The sequence below is a fragment of the Chaetodon trifascialis genome, chromosome 13 (assembly GCF_039877785.1).
Source record: "Chaetodon trifascialis isolate fChaTrf1 chromosome 13, fChaTrf1.hap1, whole genome shotgun sequence".
Taxonomy (NCBI): Eukaryota; Metazoa; Chordata; class Actinopteri; order Chaetodontiformes; family Chaetodontidae; genus Chaetodon; species Chaetodon trifascialis.
The window spans coordinates 11,059,382-11,072,104 of NC_092068.1; the positions used below are offsets into that span (position 1 = coordinate 11,059,382).

The 12,723-nt window shown below is 41.2% G+C and overlaps 2 protein-coding genes across 3 annotated transcripts; one reads left to right on the plus strand and one right to left on the minus strand.

The window, feature by feature from the left end:
- The first annotated feature begins 1,579 nt into the window (after window positions 1–1,579).
- LOC139340920 (calpain-1 catalytic subunit-like) lies at window positions 1,580–10,216 on the plus strand. Its single transcript, XM_070977055.1, has 22 exons — window positions 1,580–1,678; window positions 2,914–2,931; window positions 3,708–3,954; window positions 4,450–4,519; window positions 4,620–4,738; window positions 4,835–4,968; window positions 5,106–5,274; window positions 5,424–5,507; window positions 5,593–5,678; window positions 5,816–5,890; window positions 6,678–6,838; window positions 7,006–7,211; window positions 7,474–7,685; window positions 7,775–7,814; window positions 7,919–7,984; window positions 8,178–8,235; window positions 8,383–8,447; window positions 8,566–8,634; window positions 8,706–8,784; window positions 8,891–9,004; window positions 9,095–9,153; window positions 9,230–10,216. The coding sequence occupies exons 3-22, from the start codon at window positions 3,709–3,711 to the stop codon at window positions 9,254–9,256; spliced, it is 2,139 nt and encodes a 712-aa protein (XP_070833156.1). The 5' UTR covers window positions 1,580–1,678; window positions 2,914–2,931; window position 3,708; the 3' UTR covers window positions 9,257–10,216.
- On the minus strand, window positions 9,257–12,581 carry mrpl14 (mitochondrial ribosomal protein L14). 2 transcript variants are annotated; one of them, XM_070977054.1, is made up of 3 exons: window positions 12,541–12,581; window positions 12,021–12,123; window positions 9,257–10,934 (listed from the first exon to the last, which is right to left on the minus strand). In XM_070977054.1, exons 2-3 carry the CDS (start codon window positions 12,098–12,100, stop codon window positions 10,568–10,570), a joined length of 447 nt encoding a protein of 148 aa, XP_070833155.1. In that variant the 5' UTR covers window positions 12,101–12,123; window positions 12,541–12,581; the 3' UTR covers window positions 9,257–10,567. The 2 variants fall into 2 exon arrangements, with proteins under 2 accessions (XP_070833155.1, XP_070833154.1); XM_070977053.1 differs by lacking the exon at window positions 12,541–12,581 and adding an exon at window positions 12,345–12,504.
- Between the last annotated feature and the right edge of the window lie 142 nt (window positions 12,582–12,723).

Genomic DNA, 12,723 nt, shown 5'->3' on the forward strand with positions numbered 1-12,723 from the left:
AACACCAACTGTCAAAAACACTGTCACTTTTCTTCTGATTTAATCAATTTTCACTGTACACTGAATCTCAGGCAACATCCCATGACTTCAGGACACACTCTGCTCAGGACTGGAACATCTGTAGGTCTTTGTCTCTCCTCAGCTTTCAGCCTGGCCCATGTGGTTGCTGGTGACTTTTAACCTTTGCAGCTGTTTACTGCACATTATCTCTGAAGTGACACAAAATTGTTTCAGTTTGCAGGTCTTATCAAGAGGCCTGACATAGATGAGAGCTCAATTTCTCCCAGGTGGCAATCATGTTTGAGCTTATGATTAACTTCCATTGTGATTCACAGTGATCATATTTTACATTGACCTGCCAGCAGTGTAGTTTCTATTTCAATGCTTTTAATTTGTTTTCTAATAATTATACTATAATATTTATATCACATTAATAGAATGAATTCAGCCTCTTCTGTCACATTCTGCTTCTCTGTCCCTCCGTCCAGCCACATTCCCACCTCTCCAAACCTGTTTAGAGTGATTATCTACCCGTCTAGCCCTTTGGATTTTACCTTTATATCACATCCTGCCACTCCCATCTGCCCTCCAATTACCTCATTCCCCTCGTCTTAGTTTCCCTGCCTGCACCTCATTTCCTAATCAGCTCTGTGGCACATCTACCAGCTCATTTTGCTCATCAGTTGTCAGATGATGTGAGTTTCTCTGTTGTCTTGTTGTTTTGCTGCATGCCTGCCTGCCTGTTCCTAAACCAGCATCTGCATCTGCACGAGGAGCTTAAGAGTAGAGAGAAAAGGGGACTGAGTATACAGGGTCCTAATATGAGGAGGACCCACAAAAACACTAGAATGAATAGCCATGGCGTGGGGAAGGGCCCATAGAGAATGTTCATGTGAAGGGTCCAAGATTTTGTGGCCTGTTCCTGCCTTCCTACCCGTGTCTACTTGTAGCTTATAAGCAAACACGGGAGGTTGACACAACTTGTGTCTTCAACTGGTCATTAACTCACTGAACTGTCCCAATTTGACTCAACTATCTGTCTGACGAATTCTTCGGATTGAAGTGGACTTTTCTGACTGAATCTTTCTGCCTTTGTCCAACTTATGTTTCGCATCCCATATTTATCTATACGATGTACGTATGTACTCAATGTTGTACACATGCAATACCACCATGACATGACATGAAATGTAAAGCTTCAATAGCATCTTCCAAATGACATTTAGCTAATTTATTATTCATGTATTGTCAATCCCACATATAGTTTTAGGGCTTATGTTGAATGTATTAGCTTTTGTGATTAACAGTTTATCTTTAGTCTTGCATTACTGTGTGTGTATATGTATTTAATTGATTTGAATGACATGGCTGTGATGAATATGCAGTGCAATGTGCAGCATGATCTTTTTTTTTTTTTTCCTTTGTTTGCTCCGGTTTGCCTTAAAGTCATGACACATTTGATGTGAACAGCATGAGTTTTGTGGCCCCCGCCGTCTTCAGCGCCTCTAGCGGCAGTGCTGAGTATTGGCTGTAAGCAGTGGCCCCTCCTACTGTAGGCTGGTCTTTCTTGCAGTGTAGAGAGCAGGCAAGTAAAACCAGTGCCCCCTACAAACTGATTTACTCGATTATCACTATCCGACTCATTTTCTACGAGCTGGAAGTTGCCTTTGAAGCGGCGGTGAGTGCAATCGCCTCGTTTATGTCATTTAACTGAATGTGCTCATTTAATGCTGAGGGTAACGGCTCTTACGGGGTTTATTCTAGGGTAGGCCAACGTGCGGTTTGTTTGATTTAATATACTGCATGCTGTTGCACTAATAATAGTCAACACCGTTACAGCTGTCACATTCACACCCCCATTTAATTCAGATATGAGATCCGGTGTGGATGTTCTCAAAGGTCTATTGTTGTTAGACATTTTTGAAACAGACTGCAGGCCATAAAAAGACAGGCCTGTCTGTACTTCTGAACAGGTGCTGTAAGCAGTCTCAGCCTGTATTTACACGCCAGGCATACTGTAGCTTTTTCATAGTAACAGGCCTAAGAATTCACAAAGCAGCCCGCAGAGGTGCAGCATTGTTCCGTCTGTTAAGAGTCGAGGGGACCCCAGAGACAGACAGGCTGGTGGTTGTTTTAAGGTATTGTTGAGGTTGAAGTCCTGTGGATGACATCATCATCACGGGAATGTTCCGATCAGCATTTCTCTGGCCATTGAGGGAAAATAGAGACATCCCTTTTGATCAATAGCCAGCAGTAGCCTCTCTTTAGATGTTTGACAAAGCAGAGGGACATTCCTGCAGACCCCACAGGCAGATGGGGCCTCAGGATGGGAGGCTGGTCTAACAGCAGTGTCTTTGCCTGCAGAATTGCTTCTACCAAAAGCAAAGACTTTTTATTTTGCAAACATCCGTTTTGAGACACTGCTTTTTCTCCCTCTGTCAGCACTGTAGCTCCATCCAAGTTTTCCCCTCTTACTTTCAGTGTCTGGCCTGTGTATTGAGCTGAACTCATTAAGATTCCTTTCCAGTGGAGCAGAGCGGCATAAAAGATCCTCCCCTGTCCCAGTTTATTTAGCACTCATTCAGAAAATTAGAATCTATCAGCCAGCTTCATGTCATATTTGGTTATTTTTAACACCTGGCATTCTCACAAAGCTATTATACCCTCTCTGGAGACTTGACTCCAAGATGTGAAACTCTGCAGCACAGAAAAACAAGTGCATTCAGGGAGGAGAAAAAGACCCCCCCACACTGAGTCGTAAACACTGAAGTCCATCACAGCCTGCTTTTCCTAACACAGCTGCTCAAGCTTCTGCATCTCAGGGCAATCCAAATGATCTGAAAGAAAAAATCTTCACCAGTGCCACATCTTGAGTGAATGACTTTCTTTCTCTTGTCTCGTTCGCCCTCTCAGCGTGCCTATACAGACAAGGTATCGTATTTCTAAGTTCTTTTGTCGTTGTTCCTGGGTTTGCTGTGTTTAAGGTGCTCGCTTGTCTCGTATTTCTCAGTAATCTGTGCGTCTGTGTGTCTGTTATGTCTCTGCTGATTATGAGATTATTATTATTATTAACCTTATTATTAAAGGGCCCATCAGTGCACACCCACCACTCTCAGAAAAGTTTAACCAGAGACCAAAAACAAGGTTCCTAGATCTTTTTAATTACTTTGATGTTTGATTTACTCATTTAACTTATTTTTACATCCCAACATGAAGGTAATCAAAGTCTCCGCAATGTCAGGAACAACACAGAATACTGAACCCTCTATTTATTTGTTTATTTACTATTTTGTTGGCCTTAAAGTAGTCAGATTTAAACATTTTTAGTCTAAGAATAATGAACAACCTTATAAAACACTTTATGTGTACATTTTTTAATTGCAGATTGTGATTGCAGGTTTTTTAAACCTAAAAACCGACTAAATTAATGAATAGAATACAAAGGACCTGACCTCAGCTTTCAAGGTATTGCGCTTTGTGTTGCTTTTAGGCGAACAATGTAGAATCCGCATGGGTTCAAACATGGAGACAGACTCATTAGTTGAAGGCAGAATCAGTCTAATGATTCAGTCTTTATCTCCACACTCTCCCACACCTGATTGCTGTGCTGTAACTCTTAGACAGGAGCGTGCTACCAAATAGCCTTCTGCTATTTATAGACAGCACTGTGCATACCCATCCAGCTCCATATTTTTGTCTCACACCAGTATGTATCCAGCTGGCGGGATAGCTGCAAGCATATACACCAACAGGCTGCGGGCAGAGGGCATGGGCTCCAAGGAGAACGCTGTGCTCTTCTCCGGCCAGGACTATGAGGCACTGAAGCAGCAATGTGTGGAGTCGGGCTGCTTGTTTGAAGACCCCTGTTTCCCCGCTGAGCCACCATCCCTGGGCTTCAAGGAGCTCGCCCCCTATTCCTCCAAAACTAGAGATGTGGAGTGGATGAGGCCCACGGTGAGGGGAACTTAATTATGAGCATATTCAGAGATGAATTAATGACTTATGACTAATGAATAAAACTGAATAAAAGACTCCAGAGCTAAAGCTGGTCATTAAGTAATTAAGAAATACCCCACTCACGATTCCTTGGATTGCTTCTCACATAATATTTCACAACAAGCATGTAGTTTTGACTCCTGCTGATGATGACTGAAACTCAACAGAGAAACATATAAACAAACATATCAGTAACACTGTCTAAGTCTGTGTCTGCAAACTCAGACAGAATAGGACAAGCTTGGACAGGAACCTCTGAGACCTCTGCAGCTGTTGGCATCGCATGGCATTCTCTGACCCCTCCCTCGCTCTGACATTTGTTTACAGTGCGTCATGTAAACACAGAAAGTTGACACGCAGATGCAAGACTAGCAATGGTTTGAGAGAGTTCTTGACTAGAAGTAGATTGAAAATGTGTTGCCTGGTCTGAATTCTGAGATTTTGATTGTGTAGGAACTGACAGGTGACCCTCAGTTCATCGTGGGTGGTGCCACCAGAACGGACATCTGTCAGGGAGCGCTGGGTGAGCCCTTGTTGTTATTGTTAATCTTGAATCTGTCCTGGAATAATAGAAGACAGAATTAGGCAAAGGTTGCTAAAGGATACTTTTTTTTCCCTTCTAGGTGACTGCTGGCTCTTAGCAGCCATCGCATCTCTCACCCTGAATGAGAGGCTTCTTCATCGGGTTGTCCCACATGGGCAGTCCTTCCAAGATGACTATGCTGGAATCTTCCACTTTCAGGTAATTTAAAATCATCTTCTTCTATTTTCCCTTCCTACCAAATGTAAGGCAAGCAGTTTAGGTAGATGGGTTCTTGATTATTGCTCTGTGTTGCAGTTCTGGCAGTTCGGCGAGTGGGTAGACGTCGTGATAGATGACAGATTGCCTGTCAAAGACGGGGAGCTGATGTTTGTCCACTCTGCTGAGGGCAATGAATTCTGGAGTGCACTCCTGGAGAAGGCTTATGCCAAGTAGGTTCTGAAAGACTCTGCCCAATTGCTAAATTATTCAGTATGGGTGTATTTAGCAGGAAGTTGTACATCACATTCTGCAGTGCTGCTCTTGATGGATGTCCATCTGAAATGGGTTTTTCTGCACATGGTATCAGGCTGAATGGCTCCTATGAGGCTCTGTCCGGAGGAAGCACCACAGAAGGGTTTGAGGACTTCACAGGCGGTGTGTCTGAGATGTACGAGCTCCGCAGTGCTCCCAGAGATCTGCACAAAATAATTGGCAAAGCTCTGGAGAGAGGTTCTCTGATGGGCTGCTCCATTGATGTAAGCGAATACAGTGGCACACCGCCAAGACATGCAGATCAATGTTGCACCATTTTGAAAAAACTAATCAAATTGAAAGCACTTTGGTTTATTTGTGTGCGAGACATTTCATACTCCAATGCAGTAATCGCATTTTCAAATTAATACAGATCACCAGTGCCTTTGACATGGAGGCTGTTACCTTCAAGAAGCTTGTGAAGGGCCACGCCTACTCTGTCACCGGACTGAAGGAGGTCTGTTGCTGTGCTGTCTTTAAGGTTACCACTCTGAATAATGTTAATGGTTCTAACTTGCCAATAACTCCATTGTGTTACGTAGGTTAATTATCGTGGCAACATGGAACGCCTCATCCGAGTACGTAACCCGTGGGGCCAGGTGGAGTGGACTGGTGCCTGGAGTGACAAGTGAGTGCGCCAAAGCATCATAAATGTCTCTGTGTACTAGAGAAGTTTCCATGCCTAGTTTTCTTCATTTAATATCTTCTTTCATGAGTATCTCATGCTGAATGTTTACCCCGCTGTACCTGTCTTGTCGTGTGTAGTTCCCCCGAATGGGATGAGATTGACCCCTCCGAACGAGAAGACCTGCATCTTCAGATGGAAGACGGGGAGTTTTGGTAAGAGGTCATAGATGTTCTAATACTGTACTTTATGTACTATAGGTATTTCACAGGAATGGTTTGACATTCTGGGAAATTTGGATATTCACTTTCTAGAGGTAGATGGGAAGATTGATTACTTTTCTCAGTCTTGTGTCTGTCTGAATATTACAGGGAAACTCTGCCAGTTGTATACATCAGTTAATATACGTCTGTTTACAGGTCTTGGGGAGTTCTATCATAGGTGTGAAAAGAGATGTATAAGCCTGATATCTGATAAACTGCATCAAGTGATGTCACCTGTGCAGTGTCATTTGCATTGTGGGCAATGTAGGCACAAGGTTTGACAAGGAAGAAGGATGCATGGAATAAAAATATGTAAATGTATGTAAAGAAATCTGACTACCAGTAACTCTGAATTGTGAGCATACATCTACATTGTTTTTTAAATTTGTTCAAATAAAGAAATGTAAACATATCAAGTTCTGTCTTATGGGGTTTATATGGATTAAACAAAGGAAATGTACGTAACTTGTCAGTTAATGAGGTGCTGGTAGGTGGATTTTGTTACCTTACCTTACAGAGCTGGGCTCACTGTTTTCCCCCTGTTTCTAGTCTTTTTAAGTTTTTTTAAATTAAGCCAACCAGTTGCTGGCTCTAGCTTTGCATTTACCATACAAGCCATGATCTTTTCATCTAACTCTATACTAGAAAGTAAATGAAAGTATTTCCCAAAATGGCAAAGTTTTCTTTTTAAGAAGTTGCATTTGGGTTCCCGCTCTAAAATGTAACTTTTATCTTCCAGGTTGTCCTTCAATGAGTTCAAGAGGCAGTTTTCTCGGCTAGAGATCTGTAACTTGACTCCTGACGTTCTGAGTGAGGACAGTCTCAGTCACTGGAACACCATGAAGTTCTACGGCACGTGGAGGAAAGGCAGCACCGCTGGAGGCTGCAGGAACCATCCCAGTGAGTCCTAGCTGCATGGTCACAGGAAAGATACCTTACATGAATGAGTGTAGACACTGATATATTTAATATTACCAATGATCACATGTTTCTGTTAAAGCTCAAACAGGTCCTGTAATGGGACTGTGACTATTAAACAGGCTAACACAAACGCACCATCTGTGTAGACACATTTTGGATCAACCCTCAGTACAAGATCACATTGCTGGAAGAGGATGATGACCCAGATGATGATGAGGTGGCGTGCAGCTTTTTAGTAGCCCTCATGCAGAAGGACCGTCGCAGATATCGGCGCCATGGTCAGGACATGCACACCATTGGCTTTGCTGTCTATGAGGTGAGAACAGAGTATTCTCCATTTGCCCTTCTCAGGGTTTATACACGTATTTACATGACCTTATTTTGAAAGATTTTGCTTCAGCTAATTTTTGTTCATTTTTTCCTTTATCCTCTTTTTTTACAGATTCCAGAAGAGGTAGGCAGAACATCAGTCACTACCAACCAAAATGTTTGATTATAACATTCTGTACTGGTGTTCCATATAGCTGCTGCTTAAATATATATGATTTCAACTATATTAACCTAAAAACATGCAAATGCATCTGAACCCATGTATTGTTTCCTACTGCCCTCAGTACAGAGGCTGCCAGAATGTCCATTTGAAGAAAAACTTCTTCCTGACCAATTCATCATGTGCCCGCTCGGAGACCTTCATTAACCTGCGAGAGGTGAGCACACGGCTTCGTCTACCTCCTGGAGAGTACCTCATCGTCCCCTCCACCTTTGAGCCCAACAAGGAGGCTGACTTTGTCCTCAGAGTCTTCACTGAGAAGCAGTCAGAAACAGAGTATGTGTCTTTTGCAGTGTGATTTTAATGTCAGTTTATAGATTACAAAGTGTAGAAATATTGTGCTAATGTATTTTTGTCCTTTGCAGAGAACTGGATGATGAAATCTCTGCAGATTTAGAAGATGAGGTACGCAGCAGTGATTAGCAGAAAAAGTTACATGTTATATGAAAAGCAGGAAATAACTCATATCCCAATTATAAACCAGTACCTTAATTTGTGGTTTCCTTTAGGAAGAAGTAACTGAAGATGACATTGATGACTCTTTCAAGTCCATGTTCGCTCAGCTAGCAGGAGACGTAAGATCTGTCTTATTGTTTGCATTTGTACTTGCTAGCATCATTTTTATAGAATAATACTGGCAGTGGTAATGTTGTGGTATTTTGGACAATATCTAGAAGATCTAAAATGATATCGCCTTTGTTATGGTGAAGAAAATAAAGTTATTAAAAAATTTAAAATTCTCTTTTCTTGTCCTCTGGGCTTTTCCAGGACATGGAGATTTCTATTCATGAACTTAGGACCATCCTAAACAGAGTCATCACCCGGCGTAAGTTTTCGTACTAGAGATACATTTTCCCATTACTGTATCAGATTCCATTACAGAGTGGACACCATCCATTTCCTGGACTGCATCTCTTCTGCCTCTGTGTAACTGTGTCAGACTGTTTCAGATGAGTGTTTTTTGCTATTTCAGACAAAGATCTTCAGACTGATGGCTTCAGTATGGAATCATGTAGGACCATGGTCAACCTGATGGATGTATCCTGTTGAGTTATCAAGCATGAATGGATCAAAAATGATTTGATATTGTTAGAAATATATATAAAATAGTAATTGTATGTGTGTAGTTTTACTCCTTGACACAGTGTTTTACCAGAAAGATGGTAGTGCCCGTTTGGGGCTGGTGGAGTTTCAGCTCCTCTGGAACAAAATCCGAAAATGGCTGGTAAGAAGAATGACATTTTGCACTCTTACATTCTCTCTATTTCTATTTACATTTCTGTCTCTGTCTCTCAGGTCATCTATAGACAGTTTGACCTCGACAAGTCGGGGGCCATGAGCTCATATGAGATGCGTCTTGCTGTGGAGGCAGCAGGTGCAATGCTCTTGATGATCATTTCCAACAAATGTTTACAGTGCACACACTCACATGAGATGAGACGTGTGACCCTTTCTTTTATTTTGACTGTCTTCCTGTGTAGGTTTTAAGCTGAATAACAGACTGAACCAGATTCTGGTAGCCCGGTATGCAGAGAATGAGATGATTGACTTCGACAACTTCATCTGCTGCTTGGTCAAGCTTGAAGCCATGTTTAGTGAGTTATGCTGTGTGTTTGCACACTATTAAGTAATGATACAGTGAGAATTTCAACACCACTGTGAAAACTTTGAATATTTTTTAACAGGGTATTTCCGGCAGTTTGACAAGGAGGGATCAGGAGAGGCTGAGATGAATATCACAGAGGTGAGTTCTGATGGAAAAGAAAATCTGTCCATTTTTTCATTTATCTTCAGCTAATCTTTATTTCTCGTGTTGCTAGTGGCTTTACCTGACGATGTGTGGTTAAAGAGGACCGTCTTCACTGAAGGAGGGTACGGTGCGTGCAGCCTGCCACGAACCTGTAGCCCTGAGGACCCCTCAGCCTTAGTCGACCCGTTGATCTTTTAACACATCCCACCTCAACGTAGTTAAAGCAAAAGAGCTGTGTAACGGAAAACCAAAGTCCAGCCAAGCTAAGTGTCTCCAGGCCGAATTTGCTGTGCAGCTATGCAAACCTACAGTATGAAGCAGTCACTGGGCCACACACCACCTCTGCAAAAACAGCATGAGTCCACGCATGACAAACATCATCAACTGTAATGTGCATTGTAAGTTTATTTTTAGCTTTGATGTCTGTATGAATGTCAGCTGATTATAATAATTTCAGTTATTTCGAAATCTCATGAAGTAACACAAAACATGAAGAACATGAAGAAGATATCTGTTACTGTGGTGTTTCAGAGGGTGACGTCTTATGGTTTCTCTTAATCATTCTGCACTTGTGTGTCCAGATTTTAGACCATAAACATTTTTAACAGGAAGTAATTGCCTTGTTGTTGAGTTGGTAGTTTCATTCTTGTACCTGTAGGTGGCAGCACAGACCTGCTCTAATGTCAGTGGGTTGTTTTTTTTTTAATATTTTTTGGGCATTTGATACTGAAGTTTAGCCTGTTTATATAATACAACAATAAATTCTTCTGTTAAAGTTGAAGTCAAGCAGCTGACCCTTGTTTAGTTTTTCTTGATTTGTTTTTATTTTGCACTGAGATTTTAGTTTAAGGAAGCTGCTAGTGAAGTCACCTCAGCTTAGTGAGAAATACTACATATACTAATATAGTACTAATATTTAAGTCCACTCAAGTGACATTTACAGGGATCACACTAATGCCTTATTCATTACACCCTGATGTTATAAACATCTATTGAAAACATGCTAGTTGTGTTGTGAATGTATGTTGTGCCTTCAATAAATATTTCCTTCATGCTCTCTCAATCTGTTCATTGCATTTATGACAGCGTGAATTTGACCCACATTTGGCTGCTCAAACTGCACCACAAACTCCTGAGCTACGCATTCGAGGTGAAGGTTATGTTTATTGTAAGCATACAGAGGCCTCAGTAAAATGTCAAACATGTTGGCAACCACTTGAGTCTATTACAAACATTCTGGATTGCTGTATAGAGGCAATAATTGTGACAGGGGGTTTACTCCTTTTAAAGTTTACTGAAGACAAGAACATAAACACATAAAATGTTTATACATGCCCAGCAGATGTGAAATGTACAGTATGTGTGTATATATATATATATATATCTCAAATAACACTTGATGATGTTATTAAACAAATGAATGAGCAATTGCCAGAACTTTAGAGTAATCTCCCTCCATTTTGCGTAGGTGTGTGGGTAAAGGAACCTTGATCCTGGTTCCTGTAGGGTTCCCATTTTCCTCAATCAGGACAACATTGTTCGAATCAAAGCGTGGAGTCATGCGTCCTCCTGGCATTTTGTGTCCAACGATCACTGCTTTCTTCTTCTGTCCTTTGATGGCAAGCAAGACTCTGTCACCAACTTTTCCTATGCCGTTCTTGGTGTAGACATGGATCACTCTGGGCGCACGGTGATATGGCGTATTTCCTAGAGAGCTGTTGTCCACTACATGCACTCTTGTCATTTTTTGTATGGCTGCTGCAACAGCGGACACACTGACAAGACAAAAGGAAATTGGTCATCTTCAATTTACAGGAGTCCTGTTGGGGCACTACCCCTGAGTCAGCAGTCATGCAAGAAATTTGCTTTTGTAAGGGAAATTTAGAGCAAAAAAGTCAACTAAAAAAAACCTAAAAGTTATGCCAGCATCCATAGTGACTTCACTGGCATTGAGGAGCATTAACTAACCCACTTTTGGGTTGAAGGACATATTCATATAGAAGGAAAATGTCAAACAAAGTTTTAAGCTATCACAGTTGCTATTTGAATATCAATATACAAATCCAAGCAGCAATGACAACATACAGTGACAACATCACTTGAAGACATGTTTTGCAAAGGCAAATTTTCCCTTTAACAATTTTCTACAGTAAAAAACACAGGCGTCCATCTGCACATTATAAATGCAAATTTGGCTTAATAATGTTACTGAATGAAGCTGTGTAATTACAGCAGCACAGACTATTAGGGGTCAGTGTCAGACCTACATGCAGTTCCTGCGTATAATTTGTGTGTGTGTGTGTGTGTGTGTGTGTGTGTGTGTGTGTGTGTGTGTGTGTGTGTTTAATTATGCTGTATCAAGTTTAAAGTTAAGAGCTCCAGAATGGTATCACTGAGTGTTAAAACCAATACATTAACTTGTGAATTTACACTATTAGCAGTTTTCTACCAGCATTCCTCTCTTGCCTTATTTGCAGCAATCAGTCATACAATCAGGCTGGTACATTCCATGGATGTTTTAAGGTGAACCTCCACATTATAAACTCAGATTTAAAATGACCACAGAGAAAACAGCCTTCAAGTTTCAGAATTCTACTCTTACATGATTATACACAGTGAAGGTCAAATATTCAATTAAAGTTACCATAAACAAACAACATGTGGAGGGGGTTGTAATAAATGAGTAAGGTATACTGAAGCATGTCACTTCACTAATAGTGATTGCGCCATTAAATAGCTTCTATTGATCTTAATCGGTTTAATAACTTCAAATAAATTAGTCTAAGTACCCAGAGCACATCTCTGCCCAGTTTTAACTGTCATAATGCTGGGCTCCACATTTTGACAGTAAAATATCTTACCTAAAAGTCCTCTGATGAATTATGGACGATGTCTCTACGAAAAGCCCAGTCAACGATCTTGAAAGCAGTGGGAGAGCCATAACTACAGCGAGTACTGTGTCAGCTAGAAAGAGAAATTACACATGGTTAGCAACTAAAAAGCTAAAGGGTTTGCTAAGGATATCGCTAGCATATGCTATTAATCGCACGACAGGCGAACGAGTCCTAAAACAGAGCATAATCATTTTGGTTTATCTCTACCCCGATTAATAACGCAAATACAAGAATGGCTGTATTAGAAAGAGCCAAAATTTGAGGTTAAAAGATCTTTCTTGGTATCGTTACCCTTCTATCTTGCTCCATGCCAATGTCAAAAATAGACGTCAACAACATGCGACCAACCGCCTTTAGCCAAGCTGTCTGATAAACACGACATGCTTCAGCATATAAGAAACACATATTCATTGGTCCAAATAACATGCGCTTTGAGCTGACAATTGGTGTTAAATGTCAACGTTTGTGCTTGTTCAAGCTATAATACCTTAAAAATCCGCAAAAGTGGCTACCGGCACACAGCTAGCTCGTTTGTTACTTTCTGCACGTCATACAAACGCGCCATGGAAAGTACAGAAATAGAGAGTGTAGAAGCTACACAACAAAGACGCCGCAGAGATTTAGCGAACTTGGCGTCTCGTTCTTCTATATGATCTACTTCAATACACGT

What these genes read in the sequence shown, in the direction of transcription:
- LOC139340920 (XM_070977055.1), top strand. Translation starts at nt 3,709, where the DNA reads ATGTATCCAGCTGGCGGGATAGCTGCAAGCATATACACCAACAGGCTG. An exon ending in CTGGAATCTTCCACTTTCAG is followed by an intron (nt 4,739 to 4,834) that starts GTAATTTAAAAT and finishes TCTGTGTTGCAG; the next exon opens with TTCTGGCAGTTCGGCGAGTG. An exon ending in TCTTGCTGTGGAGGCAGCAG is followed by an intron (nt 8,785 to 8,890) that starts GTGCAATGCTCT and finishes CTTCCTGTGTAG; the next exon opens with GTTTTAAGCTGAATAACAGA.
- mrpl14 (XM_070977054.1), bottom strand. Translation starts at nt 12,100, where the DNA reads ATGGCTCTCCCACTGCTTTCAAGATCGTTGACTGGGCTTTTCGTAGAG. An exon ending in ATTCATCAGAGGACTTTTAG is followed by an intron (nt 10,935 to 12,020) that starts GTAAGATATTTT and finishes TTGTCTTGTCAG; the next exon opens with TGTGTCCGCTGTTGCAGCAG.